The 27,742-nt window shown below is 45.3% G+C and overlaps 1 protein-coding gene across 1 annotated transcript in view; it reads left to right on the top strand.

Annotated features, from left to right (window-relative positions):
• Positions 1 to 27,742, top strand: part of LOC125960986 (anthrax toxin receptor-like) — an 89,542-nt gene that overhangs the window by 11,012 nt on the left and 50,788 nt on the right. Inside the window, exons 10-12 of the mRNA XM_049696880.1 lie at positions 1,233 to 1,328; positions 18,548 to 18,617; positions 19,171 to 19,261. Coding sequence (XP_049552837.1) covers positions 1,233 to 1,328; positions 18,548 to 18,617; positions 19,171 to 19,261 — 257 coding nt within the window. The remainder of the gene's footprint in view (positions 1 to 1,232; positions 1,329 to 18,547; positions 18,618 to 19,170; positions 19,262 to 27,742) is intronic.

Here is a 27,742-nt window from a genome sequence, read left to right as displayed (position 1 = left end):
GGAAGAGGAGGCTGGGTCCAATCTTCACCATGAGGCCGGGACTGCCAGGTCCTCTGTGGGGGCTTTCTGCTTCCAAAAGCCTATCAAAACATGTTAGCAGGCCAGCTTCAGCCCACAGCCCAAGAATCTGTTTACTTCAAAAGAGAATTTGTAAGCTCCACCTTGATCTGAGGTGACCACAGGAAGATCTGAAGCAGGACGAATCAGCACTGCCAGGTCCAAGGCTGTGCTGGCATTTCTGAGGAATATTTCTCAAGTTACTTGACCTTGTGCAAATCAAGTATCTGGGATTGGCATTAGCCGGCCTAGGCCAGGAGGCAGGGGTGCAGGCTAAAGACCATGGACTTGCAGCAGGAAGATCTGCATTTATCCTGGCCAGCTCCAGGGGCCAGGCCCACTAGCTGCCCTCTCTGGATCCCCTAGTATTTGTTTCAGTTGTCAGGAAGCACCAGTGGGGACCCAGAAGCCTGGGGAGCCCCTATGGCCCAGAACTGCCTATCAGTGTCTCCCACCTGGGCCTAAGAAAGTGTTTGGGGAATCTCTGTGGTGGGCGTGGGGGGTTGTGTGAGGCACATGAAGGGGCAGGAAGAGGGAGGGGCAGAGCACTCATTGCCGACTTCAGAACAACAGCTGAGACAGGATTTCACCTTCCATGGGGAATTCTCCTGTGCAGGGTCCTCACCCCCTCCTTGCCTCACCCAGGTCCTGGCCTTGCTCCTGGGGTCTCTAGCCTGCCATAGGCAGAGAGAGAGAGACACGGAGGAGGAGCAGAAACCCTAGTGTCAAAAAGCCCCACAGACACCCAGGCTTGTGTGCTCAGCTCAGACGAGGGTCAGGACTGTCTTCAGCCTGTGTTGTCTGGGTTCCTCTTTCATTTATGGTGGAGAGCACTGCCTGTACCTCTTAGGGAAGACTGTGGTACTTCAGGGCCTGGGTTTGCCCCTATGGAGGGTAGGAGACTGGGTGTCTTTTAATGTGCTCAACAGTTCAGAGAGGTTTGTAGCAGCAACCTGAGTGCTCAAAGCCCAGTCCAGCAGCCTCAGAGTGGACCCTCAGTGACACCAGGAGAGGATCTGGCACAGGAGGTACACAGATATTGGTTCAGACAGAGCTGCTTCCTCATAGGAGTCACTTGGGAGTTCAGTTTTGGATGACCTTCTGTAACTGTGAGATCAGAGGGAAGACAGCACTCAGCCCCTCCTAACACAGACCTTTGGATGTTACCCTTGCAGAAGCCTACGAAGTGACATTTTTTACATCTGACCTAGATCAACAAAGAAAGGATGAAATTGTTTGCAGATATGAGTTCGGCTTCAGCGAAGTCTATGGTAAGTAACCCACTTGGTGCCTCCAAGTAAGAAATATCACACAACACACTGCATTCCCTTCATCCAACCAAGCCATCAAAGCCCTTGCTGCCCACTCACTGTAGACACTGTAAGGATAGAGGCAAAGTCAAGTGGAGGGAGAGACCTGGATGGAAGCCTGGTAACCTCTCCCTTCATATGCAAAGCCGTGAAGTAATCAATCCCCCAGCACATCAAGACCTGTTTTGAAAAGATAAAGACAATGGATAATCCTTTAGCCAGGCTCATCAAGAAAAAAAGAGAGAGGACCGAAATTAAAAAAATAAGAAGTGAAAGAGGAGAAATCACAATTGATATCACAGAGATACAAAAAGTCATAAGGGAATACTACAACCAGTTATAGGCCAACAAATTGGACAACCAAGAAAGAATGGATAAATGTCTAGAAACATATAATCTTCCAAGATTGAATCAGGAAGAAATAGATAAGCTGCACAGACTGGTTGCTAGTATTGAAATTGAATATGTAATCAACAAACTGCCAGCAAACAAAAGTCCAAGATGAGATGGCTTCACAGGGGAATTCTACCAAACTTACACAGAAGAGCTAATACCTATCCTTCTCAAACTATTTCAAAATATTGAAGAGGAGGGAACACTCCCAAAATCACTCTATAAGGTCACCATTACCCTGATACCAAAAGTAAACGAGGTCACTACAGAAAAAGAAAATTACAGGCCAATATCTCTGATGAATATAGACGCAAAAAACCTCAACAAAATGTTAGCCAACTGAATTCAACAATATATAAAAAAGGATCAACACCATGATCAAGTGGGATTTATTTCAGGGATGCAAGAATGGTTTAATATCCACAAATCAATGAATATAATTCACCACACTAACAACAGCAACAACAAAAAAAGGATAAAAATCACATGACCCTCTCAATAGACACAGAAAAAGCATTTGACAAAATTCAACATCCATTCATGATTTTTAAAAAAAGTCTTTTATCAAAGGTGGTATAGAGGGAGCATATCTCAACTTAATAAAAGCCATTTATGACAAACCCACAGCTGACATAACACTTGACAGTGAAAAGCTGAAAGCTTCCCTTTTAAAATCAGGAAAAAGACAAGGATGCCCACTATTATCACTCCTATTTAAGATATATTGGAAGTCCTAAGCACAGCAATCAGACAAGAAAAAGAAACAAAAGACATCCAAATTGGAAGGAAAAAGTAAATCTGTCACTATTTGCAGATGACATGATACTATATTCAGAAAGCGATACAAAAAACTCCACCAAAGAAAACTATTAAAACTAATAAATGAATTCAATAAAGTTGCAGGGTGCAAGATTAATATACAGAAATCTCTTGCACTTCTGTACACTAATAATAAAATATCAGAAAGTGAATTTAATAAAACAATCCCATTTACAATTGCATCAAAAAGAATAAAATACCTAGGAATAAACTTAACCTAGAAGGTGAAAGACCTATACTTGAAAACGATAAAACATTGATGAAGGAAAATGAAGAAAATACAAATAAATTGAAAGAAAGGTCTTGTTCATGGATTGGAAGAATTGATATTGTTAAAATGTCCATACTACCGAAAGCAATCTACAAATTTAATGCAATTCCTAGGAAAAAAATCCCTGACATTTTTCACAGAAATAGAACAAGTAACCCTAAAATTTGTATGTAACTTCAAAAAAACTCTAATAGTCAATACAATCTTGAGAAAAAGGAACAAAGCTAGAGGTATTGTGTTCCTTGTGTTCGGACAATACCACAAAGCTACAGTAATCAAAACAGCAGAGTAATGACACAAAAATTGACACATAGATCATCAGAAGAGTTGAGAGATCCCAGAAATAAACTCATGCACATATGGTCAATTAATCTATGACAAAGAAGGCAAAAATATACAATAGAGAAAAGTCAGTCTCTTCAACATGTGGTGCTGGGAAAATTGGACACCCTGCACATAAAAGAATGAGATTAGAACATTTCCTCACACCATATACCAAAAAATCTAAAATTGCATTAAAACAATAGATACTGGAGAGGGTGTAGAGAAAAGAGAACCTTCTTACACTGTTGGTGGGAATGTAAATTGATACAGCCACTATAGAGAACAGTATGGAGGTTCCTTAAAAAACTAAAAATAGAACTACCATATGACCTAGCAATTCCACTCCTGGGCATATACCTGGAGAAAACCATAAGTCAAAAAATACATGCACCCCAGGGCTTCCCTGGTGGCACAGTGGTTGAGAGTCCGCCTGCCGATGCAGGGGACGTGGGTTCGTGCCCTAGTCCGGGAAGATCCCACGTGCCGCGGAGTGGCTGGGCCCCTGAGCCATGGCCACTGAGCCTGCGCGTCCGGAGCCTGTGCTCCGCGGCAGGAGAGGCCACAACAATGAGAGGCCCGCGTACCACAAAAAAAAACATGCACCCCAATGTTCATTGCAGCACTATTTACAATAGACAGGAGAAGGAAGCAACTTAAATGTCCATCAACAGAGGAATGGATAAAGATGTGGTACATATAAACAATGGAATATTACTCAGCCATAAAAGGGAACAAAATTGTGCCATTTGCAGAAACGTGGATGACGTAGAGACTGTCATACAGAGTGAAGTCAGAAAGACAAAACCAAATATTGTATATTAACACATATATGTGGAATCTAGAATAATGGTATAGATGAACTTATTTGCAAAACAGAAATAGAGACACAGATGTAGAGAACAAACGTATGGGTACCAAGGGGTGAAGGGGCAGGGTGGGATGGATTGGGAGATTGGGACTGACATATATACACTACTATGTATAAAATAGATAACTAATGAGAACTGACTGTATAGCACGGGGAATTTTACTCAGTGCTCTGTGGTGACCTAAATGGGAAGGAAATACAAAAAAGGGCAGATGTATGTATACAAATAGCTGATTCACTCTGCTATACAGCAGAAACTAACACAACATTGTAAAGCAACTATACTCCAATTAAAAAAATGCACTGAAGATGTAACTATAATACCTGAAATCATACAACTCCTAGAAGAAAACACAGGCAGAATATTCTTTGACACAAATTGTAGCAATACCTTTTTGGACCTGTCGCCTAAGGCAAAGGAAACAAAATCAAAGATAAACAAATGGGACCAAATTAAACTTATAACCTTTTGCACACCAAAAGAAACTATTGACAAAATGAAAAGAGAACCTACTGAATGGGAGGAAATATTTGCAAATGATATGACTGATGAGTCAATATCCAAAATATATAAATAGCTCAAACACTTCAGTATCCAAAAAAAAACCGGTTAAAACATGGGCAGAAGACCTGAATAGACATTTTTCCATAGAAGATATACAGATAGCCAACAGCTATATAAAAAGATGCTCAACATCACTAATCATGCAAGTCAAAACCACAATAAGATATCATCTCACACTTGTCGAAATGGCTCTTATCAAATGTTGGCCAGGATGTGGAGAAAAGGGAACCCCAGTATACTGGGGTATTGGTGGGAATGTATTGCACCAAAAATTGGTGCAGCCACTAGAGAAAACAGTATGGAGATTCCTCAAAAATGTAAAAATAGAATTACCATATGATCCAGCAATTCCACTACTGGATATATATCTGAAGAAAAAAAAACACTAATTTGAAAAGATACATGAACCCCAACATTCACAGCAGCATTATTTATAATAGACAAGATATGGAAGCAACATAAGTGTCCATCACAGATGAAGAGATACAAAAGATGTGGAAAGAACGCAAGGCGGGCCTCAGGCTGGTGCAACGTCACGTCGGCCTCTGCCGCCGCAGGCTCGGCCCGCACTCCGCGCCCCTCCCTCCCCGCGACCTGAGTGAGCCAGAGCCCCCGAATCAGCAGCTCCTTTAACCCCGTCCTGTCTGAGCGAAAAACAGATGCCCTCCGGCGACCTACACGCCGAGGCAGGACCAAATCCAAAGCTGAACCCCGGGAGCTGTGAGAACAAAGAAGAGAAAGGGAAATCTCTCCCAGCAGCCTCAGAAGCAGCGGATTAAATCTCCACAATCAACTTGATGAACCCTGCATCTGTGGAATACATGAATAGACAACGAATCATCCCAAATTAAGGAGGTGGACTTTGAGAGCAAGATTAATGATTTTTTCCCCTTTTCCTCTTTTTGTGAGTGTGTATGTGTATGCTTCTGTGTGAGATTTTGTCTGTATAGCTTTGCTTGCAACATTTGTCCTAAGGTTCTATCCGTCTGTTGTTTTTTTTTAATAATTATTTTTTAATTTAATAACTTTATTTTATTTTACTTTACCTTCTTTCTTTCCTTCCTTCCCTCATTCCTCCCTCCCTCCCTCCCTCCCTCCTTTCTTCCTTTCTTTCTTTCTTTCTTTCTTTCTTTCTTTCTTTCTTCCTACTTCTACTAATTCTTTCTCTCTACATTTTCTCCCTTTTATTCTGAGCCGTGTGGATGAAAGGCTCTTGGTGCTCCAGCCAGGAGTCAGTGCTGTGCCTCTGAGGTGGGAGAGCCAACTTCAGGATACTGGACCACAAGAGACCTCCCAGCTCCACATAATATCAAACGGCGAAAATCTCCCAGAGGTCTCCATCTCAACACCAGCACCCAGCTTCACTCAACGACCAGCAAGCTACAGTGCTGGACACCGTCTCCCAAACAACTAGCAAAACAGGAACACAGGGCTTCCCTGGTGGCGCAGTGGTTGAGAGTCCTCCTGCCAATGCAGGGGACATGGGCTCGTGCCCCGGTCCGGGAAGATCCCACATGCCGCAGAGCGGCTGGGCCCGTGAGCCATGGCCGCTGAGCCTGTGCGTCCGGAGCCTGTGCTCCGCAGCGGGAGAGGCCACAACAGTGAGAGGCCCGCATACAGCAAAAAAAAAAAAAAAACAGGAACACAACCCCACCCAATAGCAGAGAGGCTGCCTAAAATCATAATAAGGCCACAGACACCCCAAAACACACCACCAGACATGGACCTGCCACCAGAGTACAAGATCCAACTTCATCCACCAGAACACAGGCACTAGTCCCCTCCACCAGGAGGCCTACACAACCCACTGAACCACCTTAGCCACTGGGGACAGACATCAAAAACAACGGGAACTACGAACCTGCAGCCTGCGAAAAGGAGACCCCAAACACAGTAAGATAAGCAAAATGAGAAGACAGAAAAACACACAGCAGATGAAGGAGCAAGATAAAAACCAACCAAACCTTACAAATGAAGAGGAAATAGGCAGTCTACCTGAAAAAGAATTCAGAATAATGATAGTAAAGATGATCCAAAATCTTGGAAATAGAATAGAGAAAATGCAAGAAACATTTAACAAGGACATAGAAGAACTAAAGAGGAAACAAACAATGATGAACAACACAATAAATGAAATGGAAAATACTCTAGATGGGATCAAAAGCAGAATAACTGAGGCAGAAGAACGGATAAGTGACCTGGAAGATAAAATAGTGGAAATAACTACTGCAGAGCAGAATAAAGAAAAAAGAATGAAAAGAACTGAGGACAGCCTCAGAGACCTCTGGGACAACATTAAACGCACCAACATTCGAATTATAGGGGTTCCAGAAGAAGAAGAGAAAAAGAAGGGACTGAGAAAATATTTGAAGAGATTATAGTTGAAAACTTCCTTAATATGGGAAAGGAAATAGTTAATCCAGTCCAGGAAGCACAGAGAGTCCCACACAGGATAAATCCAAGGAGAAAAACGCCAAGACACATATTAATCAAACTGTCAAAAATTAAATACAAAGAAAGCATATTAAAAGCAGCAAGGGAAAAACAACAAATAACACACAAGGAAATCCCCATAAGGTTAACAGCTGATCTTTCAGCAGAAACTCTGCAAGCCAGAAGGGAGTGGCAAGACATACTGAAAGTGATGAAGGAGAAAAACCTGCAACCAAGATTACTCTACCCAGCAAATATCTCATTCAGATTTGATGGAGAAATTAAAACCTTTACAGACAAGCAAAAGCTGAGAGAGTTCAGCACCACCAAACCAGCTTTACAACAAATGCTAAAGGAACTTCTCTAGGCAAGAAACACAAGAGAAGGAAAAGACTTACAATAACAAACCCAAAACAATTAAGAAAATGGGAATAGGAACATACATATCGATAATTACCTTAAATGTAAATGGATTAAATGCTCCCACCAAAAGACACAGATTGGCTGAATGGATACAGAAACAAGACCCATATATATGCTGTCTACAAGAGACCCACTTCAGACCTAGAGACACATACAGACTGAAAGTAAGGGGATGGAAAAAGATATTCCATGCAAATGGAAACCAAAAGAAAGCTGGAGTAGCAATTCTCATATCAGACAAAATAGACTTTAAAATAAGGACTATTAAAAGAGACAAAGAAGGACACTACATAATGATCAAGGGATCGATCCAAGAAGAAGATATAACAATTGTAAATATTTATGCACCCAACATAGGAGCACCTCAATACATAAGGCAAATACTAACAACCATAAAAGGGGAAATCGACAGTAACACATTCATAGTAGGGGACTTAAACACCCCACTTTCACCCATGGACAGATCATCCAAAATGAAAATCAATAAGGAAACACAAGCTTTAAATGATACATTAAACAAGATGGACGTAATTGATATTTATAGGACACTCCATCCAAAAACAACAGAATACACATTTTTCTCAAGTGCTCATGGAACATTCTCCAGGATAGATCATATCTTGGGTCACAAATCAAGCCTTGGTAAATTTAAGAAAATTGAAATTGTATCAAGTATCTTTTCTGACCACAACGCCATGAGACTAGATATCAATTACAGGAAAAGATCTGTAAAAAATACAAACACATGGAGGCTAAACAATACACTACTTAATAATGAAGTGATCACTGAAGAAATCAAAGAGGAAATCAAAAAATACCTAGAAACAAATGACAATGGAGACACAACGACCCAAAACCTGTGGGATGCAGCAAAAGCAGTTCTAAGGGGGAAGTTTATAGCAATACAAGCCCACCTTAAGAAGCAGGAAACATCTAGAATAAACAACCTAACCTTGCACCTCAAGCAATTAGAGAAAGAAGAACAAAAAAACCCCAAAGCTAGCAGAAGGAAAGAAATCATAAAAATCAGATCAGAAATAAATGAAAAAGAAATGAAGGAAACAATAGCAAAGATCAATAAAACTAAAAGCTGGTTCTTTGAGAAGATAAACAAAATAGATAAACCACTAGCCAGACTCATCAAGAAAAATAGGGAGAAGACTCAAATCAATAGAATCAGAAATGAAAATGGAGAGGTAACAACTGACACTGCAGAAATAAAAGAGATCATGAGAGATTACTACAAGCAACTCTATGCCAATAAAATGGACAATCTGGAAGAAATGGACAAATTCTTAGAAATGCACAACCTGCCAAGACTGAATCAGGAAGAAATAGAAAATATGAACAGACCAATCACAAGCACTGAAATTGAAACTGTGATTAAAAATCTTCCAACAAAGAAAAGCCCAGGACCAGATGGCTTCACAGGCGAATTCTATCAAACATTTAGAGAAGAGCTAACACCTATCCTTCTCAAACTCTTCCAAAATATAGCAGAGGGAGGAACACTCCCAAACTCCTTCTACGAGGCCACCATCACCTTGATACCAAAACCAGGCAAGGATGTCACAAAGAAGGAAAACTACAGACCAATATCACTGATGAACATATATGCAAAAATCCTCAACAAAATACTAGCAAACAGAATCCAACAGCACATTAAAAGGATCATACACCATGATCAAGTGGGGTTTATTCCAGGAATGCAAGGATTCTTCAATATACGCAAATCTATCAATGTGATAAACCATATTAACAAATTGAAGGAGAAAAACCATATGATCATCTCAATAGATGCAGAGAAAGCTTTTGACAAAATTCAACACCCATTTATGATAAAAACCCTGCAGAAAGTAGGCATAGAGGGAACTTTCCTCAACATAATAAAGGCCATATATGACAAGCCCACAGCAAACATCATCCTCAATGGTGAGAAACTGAAAGCATTTCCACTAAGATCAGGAACAAGACAAGGGTGCCCACTCTCACCACTCTTATTCAACATAGTTTTGGAAGTTTTAGCCACAGCAGTCAGAAAAGAGAAGGAAATAAAAGGAATCCAAATCGGAAAAGAAGAAGTAAAGCTGTCACTGTTTGCAGATGACATGATCCTATACATAGAGAATCCTAAAGATGCTACCAGAAAACTACTAGAGCTAATCAATGAATTTGGTAAAGTGGCAGGATACAAAATTAATGCACAGAAATCTCTGGCATTCCTATACACTAATGATGAAAAATCTGAAAGTGAAATCAAGAAAACACTCCCATTTACCATTGCGACAAAAAGAATAAAATATCTAGGAATAAACCTACCTAAGGAGACAAAAGACCTGTATGCAGAAAATTATAAGACACTGATGAAAGAAATTAAAGATGATACAAATAGATGGAGACATATACCATGTTCTTGGATTGGAAGAATCAACATTGTGAAAATGACTCTACTACCCAAAGCAATCTATAGATTCAATGCAATCCCTATCAAACTACCACTGGCATTTTTCACAGAACTAGAACAAAAAATTTCGCAATTTGTATGGAAACACAAAAGACCCCGAATAGCCAAAGCAATCTTGAGAACAAAAAAAGGAACTGGAGGAATCAGGCTCCCTGACTTCAGACTATACTACAAAGCTACAGTTATCAAGACGGTATGGTACTGGCACAAAAACAGAAAGATAGATCAATGGAACAGGATAGAAAGCCCAGAGATAAACCCATGCACATATGGACACCTTATCTTTGATAAAGGTGGCAGGAATGTACAGTGGAGAAAGGACAGCCTCTTCAATAAGTGGTGCTGGGAAAACTGGACAGGTACATGTAAGAGTATGAGATTAGATCACTACCTAACACCATACACAAAAATAAGCTCAAAATGGATTAAAGACCTAAATATAAGGCCAGAAACTATCAAACTGTTAGAGGAAAACATAGGCAGAACACTCTATGACATAAATCACAGCAAGATTCTTTCTGACCCACCTCCTAGAGTAATGGAAATAAAAACAAAAATAAACAAATGGGACCTAATGAAACTTCAAAGCTTTTGCACAGCAAAGGAAACCACAAACAAGACCAAAAGACAACCCTCAGAATGGGAGAAAATATTTGTAAATGAAGCAACCGACAAAGGATTAATCTCCAAAATTTACAAGCAGCTCATGCAGCTCAATAACAAAAAAACAAACAACCGAATCCAAAAATGGGCAGAAGACCTAAATAGACATTTCTCCAAAGAAGATATACAGACTGCCAACAAACACATGAAAGAATGTTCAACATCATTAATCATTAGAGAAATGCAAATCAAAACTACAATGAGATATCATCTCACACCAGTTAGAATGGCCATCATCAAAAAATCTAGAAACAATAAATGCTGGAGAGGGTGTGGAGAAAAGGAAACCCTCTTGCACTGCTGGTGGGAATGTGAATTGGTTCAGCCACTATGGAGAACAGTATGGAGGTTCCTTAAAAAACTACAAATAGAACTACCATATGACCCAGCAATCCCACTACTGGGCATATACCCTGAGAAAACCGAAATTCAAAAAGAGTCATGTACCAAAATGTTCATTGCAGCTCTATTTACAATAGCCAGGAGATGGAAACAACCTAAGTGCCCATCATCGGATGAATGGATAAAGAAGATGTGGCACATATATACAATGGAATATTACTCAGCCATTAAAAGAAACGAAATGGAGCTATTTGTAATGAGGTGGATAGACCTAGAGTCTGTCATACAGAGTGAAGTAAGTCAGAAAGAAAAAGACAAATACCGTACGCTAACACATATATATGGAATTTAAGAAAAAAAAATGTCATGAAGAACCTAGGGGTAAGGCAGGAATAAAGACGCAGACCTCCTAGAGAACGGACTTGAGGTTATGGGGAGGGGGAAGGGTGAGCTGTGATGGGGCGAGAGAGAGTCATGGACATATACACACTAACAAATGTAGTAAGGTAGATAGCTAGTGGGAAGCAGCCGCATGGCACAGGGATATTGACTCGGTGCTTTGTGACAGCCTGGAGGGGTGGGATATGGAGGGTGGGAGGGAGGGAGACGCAAGAGGGAAGAGATATGGGAACATATGTATATGTATAACTGATTCACTTTGTTATAAAGCAGAAACTAACACACCATTGTAAAGCAATTATACCCCAATAAAGATGTTAAAAAAAAAAAATTAAATACAAAGAAAGCATATTAAAAGCAGCAAGGGAAAAACAACAAATAACACACAAGGAAATCCCCATAAGGTTAACAGCTGATCTTTCAGCAGAAACTCTGCAAGCCAGAAGGGAGTGGCAAGACATACTGAAAGTGATGAAGGAGAAAAACCTGCAACCAAGATTACTCTACCCAGCAAATATCTCATTCAGATTTGATGGAGAAATTAAAACCTTTACAGACAAGCAAAAGCTGAGAGAGTTCAGCACCACCAAACCAGCTTTACAACAAATGCTAAAGGAACTTCTCTAGGCAAGAAACACAAGAGAAGGAAAAGACTTACAATAACAAACCGAAAACAATTAAGAAAATGGGAATAGGAACATACATATCGATAATTACCTTAAATGTAAATGGATTAAATGCTCCCACCAAAACACACAGATTGGCTGAATGGATACAGAAACAAGACCCATATATATGCTGTCTACAAGAGACCCACTTCAGACCTAGAGACACATACAGACTGAAAGTAAGGGGATGGAAAAAGATATTCCATGCAAATGGAAATCAAAAGAAAGCTGGAGTAGCAATTCTCATATCAGATAAAATACACTTTAAAATAAAGACTATTAGAAGAGACAAAGAAGGACACTACATAATGATCAAGGGATCGATCCAAGGAGAAGCTATAACAATTGTAAATATTTATGCACCCAACATAGGAGCACCTCAATACATAAGGCAAATACTAACAGCCATAAAAGGCAAAATCGACAGTAACACATTCATAGTAGGGGACTTTAACACCACATTTTCACCAATGGACAGATCATCCAATAGGAAAATAAATAAGGAAACACAAGCTTTAAATGATACATTAAACAAGATGGACGTAATTGATATTTATAGGACATTCCATCCAAAAACAACAGAACACATTTTTCTCAAGTGCTCATGGAACATTCTCCAGGATAGATCATATCTTGGGTCACAAATCAAGCCTTGGTAAATTTAAGAAAATTGAAATTGTATCAAGTATTTTTTCCGACAAGAACGCCATAAGACTAGATATCAATTACAGGAAAAGATCTGTAAAAAATACAAACACATGGAGGCTAAACAATACACTACTTAATAACGAAGTGATCACTGAAGAAATCAAAGAGGAAATCAAAAAATACCTAGAAACAAATGACAATGGAGACATGACGGCCCAAAACCTATGGGTTGCAGCCAAAGCAGTTTTAAGAGGGAAGTTTATAGCAATACAAGCCCACCTTAAGAAACAGGAAACTTCTCAAATAAACAACCTCACCTTGCACCTAAAGCAATTAGAGAAAGAAGAACAATAAAAACCCAAAGTTAGCAGAAGGAAAGAAATCATAAAGATCAGATCAGAAATAAATGAAAAAGAAATGAAGGAAACAATAGCAAAGATCAATAAAACTAAAAGTTGGTTCTTTGAGAAGATAAACAAAATAGATAAACCATTAGCCAGACTCATCAAGAAAAAAAGGGAGAAGACTCAAATCAATAGAATTAGAAATGAAAAAGAAGTAACAACTGACACTGCAGAAATACAAAAGATCATGAGAGATTACTACAAGCAACTCTATGCCAATAAAATGGACAACCTGGAAGAAATGGACAAATTCTTAGAAATGCACAGCCTGCAAAGACTGAACCAGAAAGAAATAGAAAATATGAACAGATCAATCACAAGCACTGAAATTGAAACTGTGATTAAAAATCTTCCAACAAACAAAAACCCAGGACCAGATGGCTTCACAGGTGAATTCTATCAAACATTTAGAGAAGAGCTAACACCTATCCTTCTCAAACTCTTCCAAAATATAGCAGAGGGAGGAACACTCCCAAATTCATTCTACGAGGCCACCATCACCTTGATACCAAAACCAGACAAGGATGTCACAAAGAAAGAAAACTACAGGCCAATACCACTGATGAACATAGATGCAAAAATCTTCAACAAAATACTAGCAAACAGAATCCAACAGCACATTAAAAGGATCATACACCATGATCAACTGGGGTTTATTCCAGGAATGCAAGGATTCTTCAAAATACACAAATCAATCAATGTGATACACCATATTAACAAATTGAAGGAGAAAAACCATATGATCATCTCAATAGATGCAGAGAAAGCTTTTGACAAAATTCAACACCCATTTATGATTAAAAAAACCCTGCAGAAAGTAGGCATAGAGGGAACTTTCCTGAACATAATAAAGGCCATATATGACAAACGCACAGCCAACATCATCCTCAATGGTGAAAAACTGAAAGCATTTCCACTAAGATCAGGAACAAGACAAGGTTGCCCACTCTCATCACTCTTATTCAATATAGTTTTGGAAGTTTTAGCCACAGCAATCAGAAAAGAAAAAGAAATAAAAGGAATCCAAATCGGAAAAGAAGAAGTAAAGCTGTCACTGTTTGCAGATGGCATGATACTATACATAGGGAATCCTAAAGATGCTACCAGAAAACTACTAGAGCTAATCAATGAATTTGGTAGAGTTGCAGGATACAAAATTAATGCACAGAAAACTCTGGCATTCCTATACACTAATGATGAAAAATCTGAAAGTGAAATGAAATCACTCCCATTTACCATTGCAACAAAAAGAATAAAATATCTAGGAATAAACCTACCTAAGGAGACAAAAGACCTGTATGCAGAAAACTATTAGACACTGATGAAAGAAATTAAAGATGATACAAATAGATGGAGAGATATACCATGTTCTTGGATTGGAAGAATCAACATTGTGAAAATGACTCTACTACACAAAGCAATCTACAGATTCAATGCAATCCCTATCAAACTACCACTGGCATTTTTCACAGAACTAGAACAAAAAATTTCACAATTTGTATGGAAACACAAAAGACCCCAAATAGCCAAAGCAATCTTGAGAACGAAAAATGCAGCTGGAGGAATCAGGCTCCCTGATTTCAGACTATACTACAAAGCTACAGTAATCAAGACAGTATGGTACTGGCACAAAAACAGAAAGATAAAAAAATGGAACAGGATAGAAAGCCCAGAGATAAACCCACGCACATATGGTCAACTTATCTTTGATAAAGGAGGCAGGAATGTACAGTGGAGAAAGGACAGCCTCTTCAATAAGTGGTGCTGGGAAAACTGGACAGGTACATGTAAAAGTATGAGATTAGATTACTCCCTAACACCATACACAAAAATAAGCTCAAAATGGATTAAAGACCTAAATGTAAGGCTATCAAACTCTTAGAGGAAAACATAGGCAGAACACTCTATGACATAAATCACAGCAGGATCCTTTTTGACCCAGCTCCTAGAGAAATGGAAATAAAAACAAAAATAAACAAATGGGACCTAATGAAACCTCAAAGCTTTTGCACAGCAAAGGAAACCATAAACAAGACCAAAAGACAACCCTCAGAATGGGAGAAAATATTTGCAAATGAAGCAAGTGACAAAGGATTAATTTCCAAAATTTACAAGCAGCTCATGCAGCTCAATAACAACAAAAAAAAAAAACCCAATCCAAAAGTGGGCAGAAGACCTAAATAGACATTTCTCCAAAGAAGATATAGAGTGCCAACAAACACATGAAAGAATGGTCAGCATCATTAATCATTAGAGAAATGCAAATCAAAACTACAATGAGATATCATCTCACACCAGTCAGAATAGCCATCATCAAAAAATCTAGAAACAATAAATGCTGGAGAGGGTGTGGAGAAAAGGGAACACTCCTTCACTGCTGGTGGGAATGTGAATTGGTACAGCCACTATGGAGAATAGTATGGAGGTTCCTCAAAAAAAACTACAAATAGAACTATATGACCCAGCAATCCCACTACTGGGCATATACCCTGAGAAAACAATAATTCAAAAAGAGTCATGTACCAAAATGTTCATTGCAGCTCTATTTACGATAGCCCGGAGATGGAGACAACCTAAGTGCCCATCATCGGATGAATGGATAAAGAAGATATGGCACATATATATAATGGAATATTATTCAGCCATAAAAAGAAACAAAATTGAGCTATTTTTAATGAGGTGGATAGACCTAGAGTCTGTCATACAGAGTGAAGTAAGTCAGAAAAAGAAAGACAAATACCATATGCTAACACATATATATGGAATTTAAGAAAAAAAAATGTCATGAAGAACCTAGGGGTAAGACAGGAATAAAGACACAGACCTACTGGAGAACGGACTTGAGGATATGGAGAGGGGGAAGGGTGAGCTGTGACAAAGCGAGAGAGAGGCATGGACATATATACACTACCAAACGTAAGGTAGATAGCTAGTGGGAAGCAGCCGCATAGCACAGGGATATCAGCTCAGTGCTTTGTGACCACCTGGAGGGGTGGGATAGGGAGGGTGGGAGGGAGGGAGAGGGAAGAGATATGGGAACATATGTATATGTATAACTGATTCACTTTGTTATAAAGCAGAAACTAATACACCATTGTAAAGCAATTATACCCCAATAAAGATGTTGAAAAATAAAATAAAATAAAATAAAAACAAACCCAAAACATGTAGTCTAGGCTCACAAGGAGCTCAAAATCAAACAGAAGAGGCAATCTACATTTAAAAAAAAAAAAAAAGATGTGGTATATATTACTCAAGAAATATTACTCAGCCATAAAAAATAATGCAATTCTATAATTTGCAACAACATGGATGGACTTACAGGGTATTTATGCTAAGTGAAATAAGTCAGACAGAGAAAGAAAATACTGTTGTGTTATCACTTACACATGGAATCTAAAAAATAAAATAAATGATTGAATGTCACAAAACAGAAACAGACTCATAGATGTAGAGAACAAACCAGTGTTTGCCAGCGGGAAGAGGGAAGCAGGGAGGAGCAAGATCCAGGGGTAGGGGATTAAGAGGTAAAAACTGCTGTGCATAAAATAAATAAGCTACAGTTTATCTTGTACAGCACAAGGAATATAGCCAATATTTTGTAATAACTTTAAATGCAGTATAATCTATGAAAAATTTTAAATCACTATGCTATACTCCTGAAACTAGTATAATATTATAGATATATAAAAAAACTATACTTCAATTAAAAGAAAAAAAAGAGGGCTTCCCTGGTGGCACAGTGGTTGGGAGTCCGCCTGCCGATGCAGGGGACGCGGGTTCGTGCCCTGGTCCGGGAAGATCCCACATGCCGCAGACCGGCCGGGCCCGTGAGCCATGGCCGCTGAGCCTGCGTGTCCAGAGCCTGTGCTCCGCAACGGGAGAGGCCACAACAGTGAGAGGCCCGCGTACCACAAAAAAAAGAAAGGAAAAGAAAAAAAGAAAGCTCCTGTGCAGCTAGCCATGCCTTCCTTGGCCCTCAGTACACGAGGTGCCTGCGTCACCTCACTCTCCCTGCTCTGTGAACACTGTGGAGATTACACCACACTTCCTCGTGATTTTTTCACACTAATCCCAATCACCCTAACCCTCAGGCACAAATCCTTCCCCTGAAATAAAGTTGGTGATTACTTTAAATATCAGCACCAATGAGGGGAGCACAGTTCAGAAGTTCTTAGCTAATCTGACAACTCAGTTATGGCCGAAAGCTGGTCACGTGGAAGGGGACCATCTGTGCGGAACAGGCCTGACCTGTGGCCACTGTCAGGGTGTGAAATGATTTAGGGCTCAGGAGAGGAGAAGGTTCCACAGCTACTAGTTACAGACTGAGCCTCCGGAGTGCCACCTCCCAGCTCCCATAAAGTTACAGAACAAGCACGAACACAGAAGCCCTGTTCCCCTCAGGCTTCCCTGTGTCCATAAATGTCACCACCACCCACCCAGGCGCTCTGCTCACTAACCTGCACGTCGTCCTTGACTCCTCTTTGCTCTCATCCCACATCCAGTCCACCTGCAGGCCCTGCTACCTCTGTGTCCAAACTTACCCGAACCTGGCCAGCCACGCGACAGGCTCATTGAACTTAGAATAAAGCCCAAACCCCTTCTCAGGGCCCACGACGCCCCGCCCCCTCTCCTCACTCACCTCTTTCCCACAACAAGCTCAGCTAGTTATGCCTCAGGCCTCAGAACAGGTGCCTACAGCCCGGACCCTCTTCCCCAGACTTTTCCCTACCTTTCCCCTCATCTGGTTTCAGCTCCAGGAACACCGCCGCAGTGAGACCTTATCTTTAATGGGAATTTTCAATAACATACAGAAGTAGCAAAACTTGTTAATGCCCTTGAAGCAGCCTTCCCCTTCTTTCAGTAATTACCAATCCTGGCCAATCTGGTTTTGATGATACTCTCACCATTGATTATTGTGAAGCAAATCCCAGACATCCCATCATGTCCTGTATAAATATTTCACTTTCTCTTAAAGAGAAATTGAGTCTCTAAAGGACAGAACAGGTCACCTGCTCCTAAGCAGCTGTCCCTTCCCCTCCCTTCTCTAACCCGTCCCTTGCTTTCTGATGTCACTGCACTTTTCACTCTGGCATTTATTTTGTTCATTGTTTCTTACTTTATTGTCTGTCTCCCTCTCCAGTCCCGCAGCTGTCAGGTCCTTGAGAGCAGGGCCTCTGCTTGCCTTGTTCCCATTAAATACCAGGGCTTTTTATAACAACTATAAATGGAGTACAACTTTTAAAAAGTGTGAATCACAGTATTGTACACTTGTAATTTAGGAAATATTGTGTATCAACTGTACTTAAATAAAGTTTAAAATACCAAAATACCAGAGCTCTGCACAGCACTTGACACATAGTACATTTCAGAAGAAGGCAGAGGAGAGAAGCTGCTTCTGCCAAAGTGGCAAGTCTGCTTCCAAGGCAGACAGAAGGAGAGGGGCGGATGGGTGGACAAGTCCACTGACATTCTTCCCACGTGGTTTTCTTTTAGATAAAGCAGCCACCTTTGTGAATCAAGAAAAATTAATTTGCCCAGGACATACATTTGACAAGGCTGGACAGTAAGTATTACGCTTGGGGGCCATTTGAGCCAAGAATATCAGAAGCCACCTCTGCTGGGGCAGCACATGTCTGTCTCTGGGAGGGCTCAGGGCATCCTCCGCAACTGCCCTGGTTGACAATCCCCCGAGGTGCTCAGGGGTCCGTGGTGGCCCAGGCTCTGCTGAGGAGGGCAGGATGTGGGAGATGGTGTGCCCCAGGGCTGGTACCTTTGCTCCAGGCAGCTTTCCCAAGTGAAGCCAACATACCGTGTACATACAGAGGAGTCGGGATGGTGCCACCATACAGCCATCCCTGGTCACTTCACTCCTGGTCTTGAGGGCATCTGACCCCATGCAGGGCTCCTCACTGCCTGGTCAGCCCTCATTGCAGAGGTCAATCTCATGGTGCCTGGGGATGAACGTCCCCTACCCCTGCTGTCTGCTCTCTGGTAGCCCTGAATGGCTGACGTTCAAAGTCATTTCCATGAGGAGAGCTGTGTGCTATGGACTGAGTCAAGCGCAAGAACTGTGTCTATTCGATCTGGTGGTTACCCTCTAACTTTCTGTGCTTTAGGGAGGTCTCAATTGATTACAGCCTGGACAATGGTGTCACCTTCACAGGCGAAGACATGAAAATTGCCAGCAGGGACTGTGTGAATGACAAGGTAAGCCTGAGCCTCCCTCAGTGGATGGAGGCAGAGACATCCTGGGGAGATGAGGTGAGGGGAGCAAAGTCCCTGGGGAAGGCAGAGCACGTAGCTTATGAGACAGGCATCTCGGGCAGCACCTCACAGCCAGACAGGTGCCCTTAGCCCTTCATCAGGTTGGTAAAATTCATTGCAAATTCTTCTACAAGAGCACCGAGGTTTCAGGCAGCTGTCCAGGTCTTGCAGAATCTCTGCTCTCTCTGTGAACCAAGTATCATTGAAGGTATGTGGAAGGGACCAATTCGAGCTCTAATCAGAGTTCAGAAACAGTGCTGAGGCTCTGCCCACCCTGGACCCAGCTTGCCTCCTCCCCTGGCCTCGGCCTTGTGGTGGGGAGCTCAAGGCTCCATCCTGGATTCCAGCCGGAGTGAGCGGGAGAGGCTGCGGCACTGTGTACTAGGGGACAAGGTCCAGGGACTCTGGGACACCTGGGCCCTCCAAATCAGGGTCCCCGGCACAGGGGTCTGGAGAGTGGGAGCAGCTGTGACCATGCATTGCCAGGGTGTGTTTGCACTGCGCTGGTGTAGCAGTGGGCAGGGCTCTGGACCCTCTCATGACCATCACAGCCCTGGCCTCCCACACCTGTTTGGGGAACACCGGCTGTCACTTTGCAGATGTCATCAACCTCCCTGCGGCCACTCCTCCTTTCTCGTGCTCCTCAGTTGCCCCTCTCCACTAACTGGCTCTGACCTGTGCAGGGGGACTCTCCCCTCTGTTGCTGGGAAGCTGGCAGGGCCGGTGGGAAGGGCGGGGCTCAGCTCAGGGAGAGGAAGCTGCGAACAAAGTGCTGCTCCCAGGGGCCCTCTTTTCCCAGCTCCACAGCATCCGGGTCCCTTAGCCTGGGGCAGCCCGCCATGGGGGACAGAGCACGTTAGCCTGGAGTGAGGTTTCCCTGGGAGAAGGGACGCGTGTGCCTAATGCCACCGCCCTTGTGTCCAGTCCCAGCTGGTGAGGGTTACCGCAGTGTGACGATCCCCTGCGTGTCTGTCTCCGCTGGTCCCTGCACAACCACCTCTGGACCCGAGATTAACCTCCACGTTTCCCAGCAGGAGTCCCGCCACCGGATGGCCCCCGTCCACAGGCACATTGAGAACTCGGGAGCCACCCGTGACTCCGGGCCCAGCACAGGGTCACCCTCAGTCCCACTCGGCCTCTCCTTTCAGCCTCCCTGTTTCCTGGGCACAGGTTCTCTCTGCCCTCTTCCCCCCCTGCTTCTCTCAAGCAGAGGCTTGATGTAGGGAAGGGCTGGGCAGCGCGGGTCCACAGATGCAGCACACATGCCCTTATTATGCACAACAACAGGAGAACAGAGCCCGTTCCTTAATCCCCCACGTGGACCTGGCCTGTGCGTGGGCTTTCTACAGCCGCTCTCTAACGCTCTCAAGTGCCCGCTCACTTCCTCACTCCACATGTGCAGACGGAGGCTCCGAGAGAGGGAGTAGCTTGGCCCGAGGTTGCAGAGCAGGGAAGTAGGGGAGGGAGGCTACGGGGAGGTGAGCAGGGTGTCCTGCCTCTGCTCTTGCACCCACACCTCTCTGCGGCCACAAAGCCCCTCCCTCACCAATCTGTGGTCGTAGCATTTTGTGGTCCTTACAAAGCCCCTGTGCTCTCAGCCAAGGCAGGCAGTGAGGGCTGGGCTGTCACTCCTTGGAGGACTGGGCTTCCTTGACAGGGCCCCGGGGAGGGTCTCGGAACAGGGCCAGTGCTGGGGTCTGTGGCCCAGGGCTCCACAGTGGCTCTCTGGGTACCAGCCATGATCTCCTCTCCCCACTGTGATCCCTCTGGATGAGGCAACCTGAGGAGAAGGGGAACTGTGAGGTCTGGTGTGGGAAGTGGATATTGGGTTCACGGGAAGAGATCACCCAGGCCAACCCCAGGACATTGGCATGTGTGCCCTGTACAGCAGGAGACTGTCCCAACTACAACCAGAGTGACCACAGTGCCTACCACGGTCAGGACCAGGAGGACGACAACAAGGAGGATGACAACGAAGACCACAGTGCCTACCACTGTCAGGACCAGGAGGACGACAACGAAGACCACAGTGCCTACCACTGTCAGGACCAGGAGGACGACAACGAAGACCACAGTGCCTACCACTGTCAGTACCAGGAGGACGACAACGATGACAACGAAGACCACAGTGCCTACCACTGTCAGGACCAGGAGGACGACAACGATGACAACGAAGACCACAGTGCCTACCACTGTCAGTACCAGGAGGACGACAACGAAGACCACAGTGCCTACCACTGTCAGTACCAGGAGGACGACAATGAAGACCACAGTGCCTACCACTGTCAGTACCAGGAGGACGACAACGAAGACCACAGTGCCTACCACTGTCAGGACCAGGAGGACGACAACAAGGACGACGACAACAACGATGACAATGAAGACCACAGTGCCTACCACTGTCACCATGACAACAACTACCGTGACAACTGTTGCCACAACAACCACAGTGACTACAGTTGTCACAACAACCACAGTGACTACAGTTGTCACAACAACCACAGTGACTACAGTTGTCACAACAACCACAGTGACTACAGTTATCACCCAGAGCACAATTCCCAACAATCCTCTCTTGTACCCTACACTCATCCCGTCCCTGGTCGTGATACCGTTGCTGCTTGTCTGCATCTGCTGCTGCAAGAGGGTGAGTGACCCTTGCCCGCACAGCCTGCATCCAGCCCTCACCGACCCCTGAGGGACCAGCCCCATGCCTGCCCCATGATTCTGCCTGTGGCCAGGTTCCATCAGCTCTGGGGTCCTCACACTAGCAAACAAGGCACAGACTCTGTCCTCCCATCCCAGGCATAGACACACCCTGGGCTTCTAGGGGGCCACCTGCTTCATGCTTTCACCTTCACAGGGAGTTGGACTGTCATCCCAGAGGGCTGGGAGGCAGGGAGGGCTGCAGGGGGAGGGAGGGAAGGGGAGAGGAGGAGGGGTGTGGGGAGTGTTCTCTTGTCTTCATATGATGTCAGGGCTGCGGCTGAAAACTCTACCAGGGACCAGGGGCCTTAGTCTGCCTGTCTCCCCCTTGACCCTCCACGGAGGTACCGATTCCCCTTTGATGACTGAGGAGCCTGAGGCTCAGGGAGGCACCTAGGTTGACACCCCAAAGTCCATGTTTGATCCCTTACTGCTGCCGAGCAGGGTCCTCTCCTGTCTGCATAGCTGAGCCAGAGCCTTCCATGCCCCTTCCAGCCAGTGTTTATGTCTCTTTAACATCCTAGATCGTCAAGGAGCCACCACCAGCCCAGAAACCAGAAAAAGTAAGTGGTGTGTTTCGTTGTGATGTTGTCAGCATACTTGATGCACACACAACCTGCAGAGAGAGGCCCTCTGACATGTATGGGGAGATGCCCTCCCCCGCCCCTCCAGCTCCCACCTACCTGGGCAGAGAGAGGTGGCAGAAAGAAGAGGGTGACAGAGGGCAGGGAGGGACCCCAGAGAGGACCTGAGACTCACAAAATGTCACCCGGACAACACGGTTCCCCACCTCCGAAGACAGCCTGAACCAGGGCCTTTATCACTGAATCAGCAACATGGGGTAGCCTATTTCAGGAACAGCTATGATCCCTCCTGATATAAATGGGCTTTTTCTCAATTCCCAAAAGACTCTTTGTAGACTGATTCTTCCCAGGACTGGCACAAGCATTTGGAAAAGGATCCCCAGGTTTCAGGGACCTGGTCGCCCTCCCTGGGCTCTGATGTATGCTGGGCTCCATTTCCTTGGCCTTCATCCCTGGCTCATGTCGGGGTGAGGGTCTTGGCAGGGTTGGCCTTTAGGGACCGGGGACTGGGGAGGGTGGAGGGAGTCCTAACCTGACTTTGAGCTGTTGGGGACTAGGGCAGGTGAGCACAGGGACCAAGGGTCAGGTAAGGAGGCTGGCGCTGACCCGGGGTAGGGGCCCAACCCAGGGCCCATAACAAGTAGTTAGAGCAGGGGTGCCGTGTCGAGGCAGGGGGACCTGGGCCTGAGATCTGGTGGGAAACAGGGTCACTGCCTGGGCTGACGTCTACACTGGCTGCAGTGTGGCCTGGGGAGGTTGGATCTGCCAGAGTTGGGTGAATACAGCCCTGTCACCTGCTAATGCCCACACCCCTGCCAGCCTCCGTCACATGGCACAGCCTCACGCCCAGCTTCTCCTGCAAGGGTGGCTGCCAGGAACCAAGGGGACAGGATAGAGTTTGTTGATGTTTGGAGAAGAGCCATCTTTGTAAACCAAAAGGAGTTGGTGTGTTTTTCACATGGAGGCCACTCTCCTACGTGCCTGGCGCTGCTCATTTGTCCTTGATTCTCCAGCAAACATTTGCTGACTCGCCAGTACTTGACAGGTGCTGGGGCAACAGATGTCATGTGTCTGCACCCAGGAGCTGCCAGACAAGAAAGACTGCAATTTTTTTCTCTTTCTAGAAGCCATGCCCTGTACAGACCAGGGTGATTGTCTCCTGCTGTGGGTGCCAAGAAGACAGGATGAAACAGATGGAGGTGACAAGCACCCTTAGGAAGGGAGGGATGAGCCCCTCAAGGCTGGAGGTTTGGAGGAGGGGGAGCCAGTTCAATGCACACAGACTTCCTAAAACACCTGGCTTGGATGGAGATGAGCTTTATGGGCTCTGGTCTCCCACCTCTCGGTGACAGAGAACAACCAGAGACCCTCCCGACCCTATGGCCCAGGGGAGGACAAAGAGCTGAAGGCTCAGGTGCCCCCTGCCTCCAGGCAGTCCCAGCACCAGGGACCTCGCCTTGGGATGGGCCCAGGATTCTGGACGTTGGGGGCTGACTCACAGCCGGCCAATTCCTGATTCTCACAGAGGTTGTCATCAGCTCTGGCAATCTCCTGGGTTTCAATGGCCAGTGGCTGCATGAGTGAAAACATGTAATGACAAACAGACACACACCAGTCAGGGGGGAAAAAAATGAAAAAGAAAAGAAACTTCTGAGCCAAGATCTTACCAGCATTAAACTACCCGGGAGTGCCTACGGCTCCTGTCTGCTCAGTGAGGGAGGGAGACAGCTCACTGCATTGTCCTTGAGGCCCCTGAGATGGGGTGACAAGGGCCACATGGAGGAGGGGGAGTCACTTCCCTCCCCCAGGTGACTGAGACCCCAGCTGGCAGGGGGCTGAGAGATGACAGGGACGAAGAGGGTCCCAGGTGGCCGGTCTGAGGAAGGAAGACCCCACCATCTCTGGGTTCAACTTTGCCCTCCTCCCCCTGGTCCTGCCTCTGTCGCTGTGGGATCCATTGGTCCTCCTGGGAGCTTCAAATGGCAGCCGGAGGGCGGGCCCCGCATCTCCCCTGAGAGTCAGTGTGAGGGCACGGAGAAGACAGAGCTCACCTTCCAGAGAGGGACGAAGCACCTGCCAGGGGCTCGTTCCTGCCTCAGGCCCGGCCCCACCTTCCGCCCACACCACGTCCACGTTTTCACCGGTTCTTTGGTTTCCTCATCTCTCTCTTTCCCCCGTTTCAGGACCCTTCCCCCTGAGCAGGGACTGGGACTCTTCCCTGCCTTCTCCCTCTGAGCCCCCCAAAAGCAGGCCCTCTTCCCTCTTCTTCAGGCTCCTGCCCAGTCCCCATGCCCCCCTCACCTTGCTCCTTGAGGACCTCTCCTTGGCTACTGCATGTCTCCTCCAAACTTTGACACTTTTTTCAAAAGTAGCCCCGACCTCTCCTCCTACACCAAAAGTACCGATTTGTTCCAGAACCCAAAACAATCTGTGACCCACAGTGACGAGCTCCCAACAAACACAGAAGACTTTTAAGCCCCCTGCCCCAGGTGATGGCTGCAGTGCTGTCTCAGCCAGTTTGTGGGGACACAGCCCTGGGAAGCCATGGGAGACAGAGGGGACACCACCCATCTGGACGCAGTGTCTGTGCCTGTAGCTTCCTCACAACCACATCTGCTTTTCAGGGAAAACTGGATACTTTTTATGACTTTGTCCAGCGCTGCAGCCAGCTGCCATTGATGTGGTGTCCACCCAGGGACATGGTAAGCAGGGCACAGGGATGCTCCCCGTGGGCTGGGGTCTTGCTTTTGCCCTTGATAGTTGCCTCCGGGACTGTGGGTCAGAAAGCCCTGTCCGGGCATCTGCCGAGAGGAACGCCCAAGGCGTGGAGACCTGGAGCTCATGAGCCTCCAGACGATTCTCAACATGGTGCCCGTGCATTTCCCCTGCGTCCTCGTCTCAAGGATGTCAGGACCTTTCTTCTCCAGAGCAATGCCCAGCAATTCCAATCTTAAGCGAAAAGGGCTGGAGAGGCCTGTTGGACTCCCGTCCATCGTCCCTCCCCACTGCCTACCTGACCCTGTGGGACTGCTGGCTGCACCCCATCCATGAGACCCTCCTGGGCTGCTCACTCAGCTGCAGGAGTGGCAGAGGACATGGTGACACCCCCTCCCCAATGTTGTCTGGTCAACACTGACTGGTTTTACCAGGTAGTAAAGATGCCCTCCTTGTGTCAGTGCCTGTGACAGCGGGGAGAAGCCCAATTTCTCCACTTGTCATCCTTGTTATTTAATAATAATAATGATAGATAATTTTATTGTGTCCTTTCTGTGGGTCAGTTCCTCAAGAACTTTACATGTTTTCACTGCTTTAATCCTCCCAGTGAATGTACAGGTAGATACTACTGTACTGGTAGATCCCAGCTCTATGGAGGCGGGTGTGACCCACAGAGAGGCTGAGTGACTTGTCCCAGCTCACAAAGGATGGGAGCAGCAGAGCGGGACTTTAATTCTGAGCCTGGCTCCACCCTTCTCACTGCTCTGCCCCCCATTCGGGTCAGCACTCATGGTCTCATGATGGTTACCCCCAAACCATCAGAGAGCTGCCCTTCTCAGGCCTCCAGATCTGAGGAGGACCTTGCTCCTGGTTCTCTTGGGAAGCACCTGCCTGGGCATCATATTCCTGGGTGTCCCCATTATCAGACCTTTTGTACAGACCGGGCCAGGGGCCTGGAGGATGTTGCAGTCCCACGATCTATAGTGAGGTCTGTACTGACCACATTCACTGAATCAGGAAAACACTGGCTCTTGGTGGCTGGACAGGTGGGCATTTAGAAGCTCTGGATAGGCCTGAAAGCCTCTGGACACTGCTGGTGACACACCTGAGGCATGCTCACACCCAGCAGAGACACTGTCTGGTGACAGTGGTGTCGGGGCTCCTTCTGCAGCTGGGCTCCCGGCTCTGGGTGTGAATCGAGCTCTGAGCCCCAGCCTTGCTTGCACAGAAGCCCCATTCTCCACCTGTCTCTAGACAGCTCTCTAGACACTTGAAAGTCATGAATATCTCAGTGAGGGCCTGTTTGGCCAGATCAGAATCTGTGAGAGTGACAGTTAAGCTGAGAAATAACTGATAAAAATAAATCCAGAGAGGTCCTTCCAAATGGAGGAAACAGCCAGTGTGTATGCCCTGGGGCTGTAGGGCTTGCTGAATTGAAAGGCTCGAAATCAAGTACTGTCCTCATCAATCCAATGGTAAAGATGTTCACAAGATACCCACTGTCACCACATAGGGTGTGGGGGACAGAGGCACACCAGTCCTGCAGGTCAGAGTGTTGCAAGGGCACCAAATCCAGTTGTTCCACTGCATGTGGTCCACACACACTGAGCCCTCTGATCATGAATGAATGAATGGGCACTTCTAGTTACACGTGCTCCTGTGTAGAGGCTTTAGGTCATTTCTGTGACACAAGGAGGCATTTTGGATCTGACAATATAGGGCACAGAAATCTGCTTTGCGGGGCACTGGGCAGGGATGGGGAAAGGTCCCTTTGGCATTTTCAGGAGTGACTGTAGGAAAGTACTGACTTCAACCTGTTACTACATCTGCGAAGTTAGTCTAGTTTCTGAAACGCTCCAAGCTTTACCTTTTTTTTGACAAAAACAGGGATAAAATAATAAAATGCCACTGAAGAAATAATGCAGTTATGAAGAATGCTAGGTCAATTTTTGCTGAGGCTAAGAAAGTGTCCAGGTGAGTCCGAATAACCCAGAGTCCAGAGGTCCTGGAGTCCCATTGACAGATCCAGTCCAGGGCTGCCCAGAGATGCTGTCAGCTGGTCAGTGTGCTCACCACCCTCCCTGTGGTGCTGCAGACAGGTTATGGTGTCCCAAAGGGTCTGCATCAATCTCTACCCAAACCAAGGGGTCTGTATGTGCTGCTGCCTCCAGAGCCCATCACCCATCTGAGGGCACCATCACCTGCCCTTGCACTGTGGACTCAACCCCAGCCTGAGGGTTGTAGTGAGAACCCATCCCTTTGGCACATACTCACCAAGAGAGCCTGGGCAATGCTGGGGCTACAATGGCAATAGCCCTTGTCCTTGCTAACCAGGCTCCCAGTGCAGAGGGGAGCAGGCAAGTTCAACACCAGAGCAAAGGGAGTCCAGAGTCAGAACAACGGGGCTCCATAGGGAAGG

Source organism: Orcinus orca, chromosome 14, assembly GCF_937001465.1.
Source record: "Orcinus orca chromosome 14, mOrcOrc1.1, whole genome shotgun sequence".
Classification (NCBI taxonomy): Eukaryota; Metazoa; Chordata; class Mammalia; order Artiodactyla; family Delphinidae; genus Orcinus; species Orcinus orca.
This window is presented reverse-complemented; position numbering and strand designations above follow the sequence as displayed.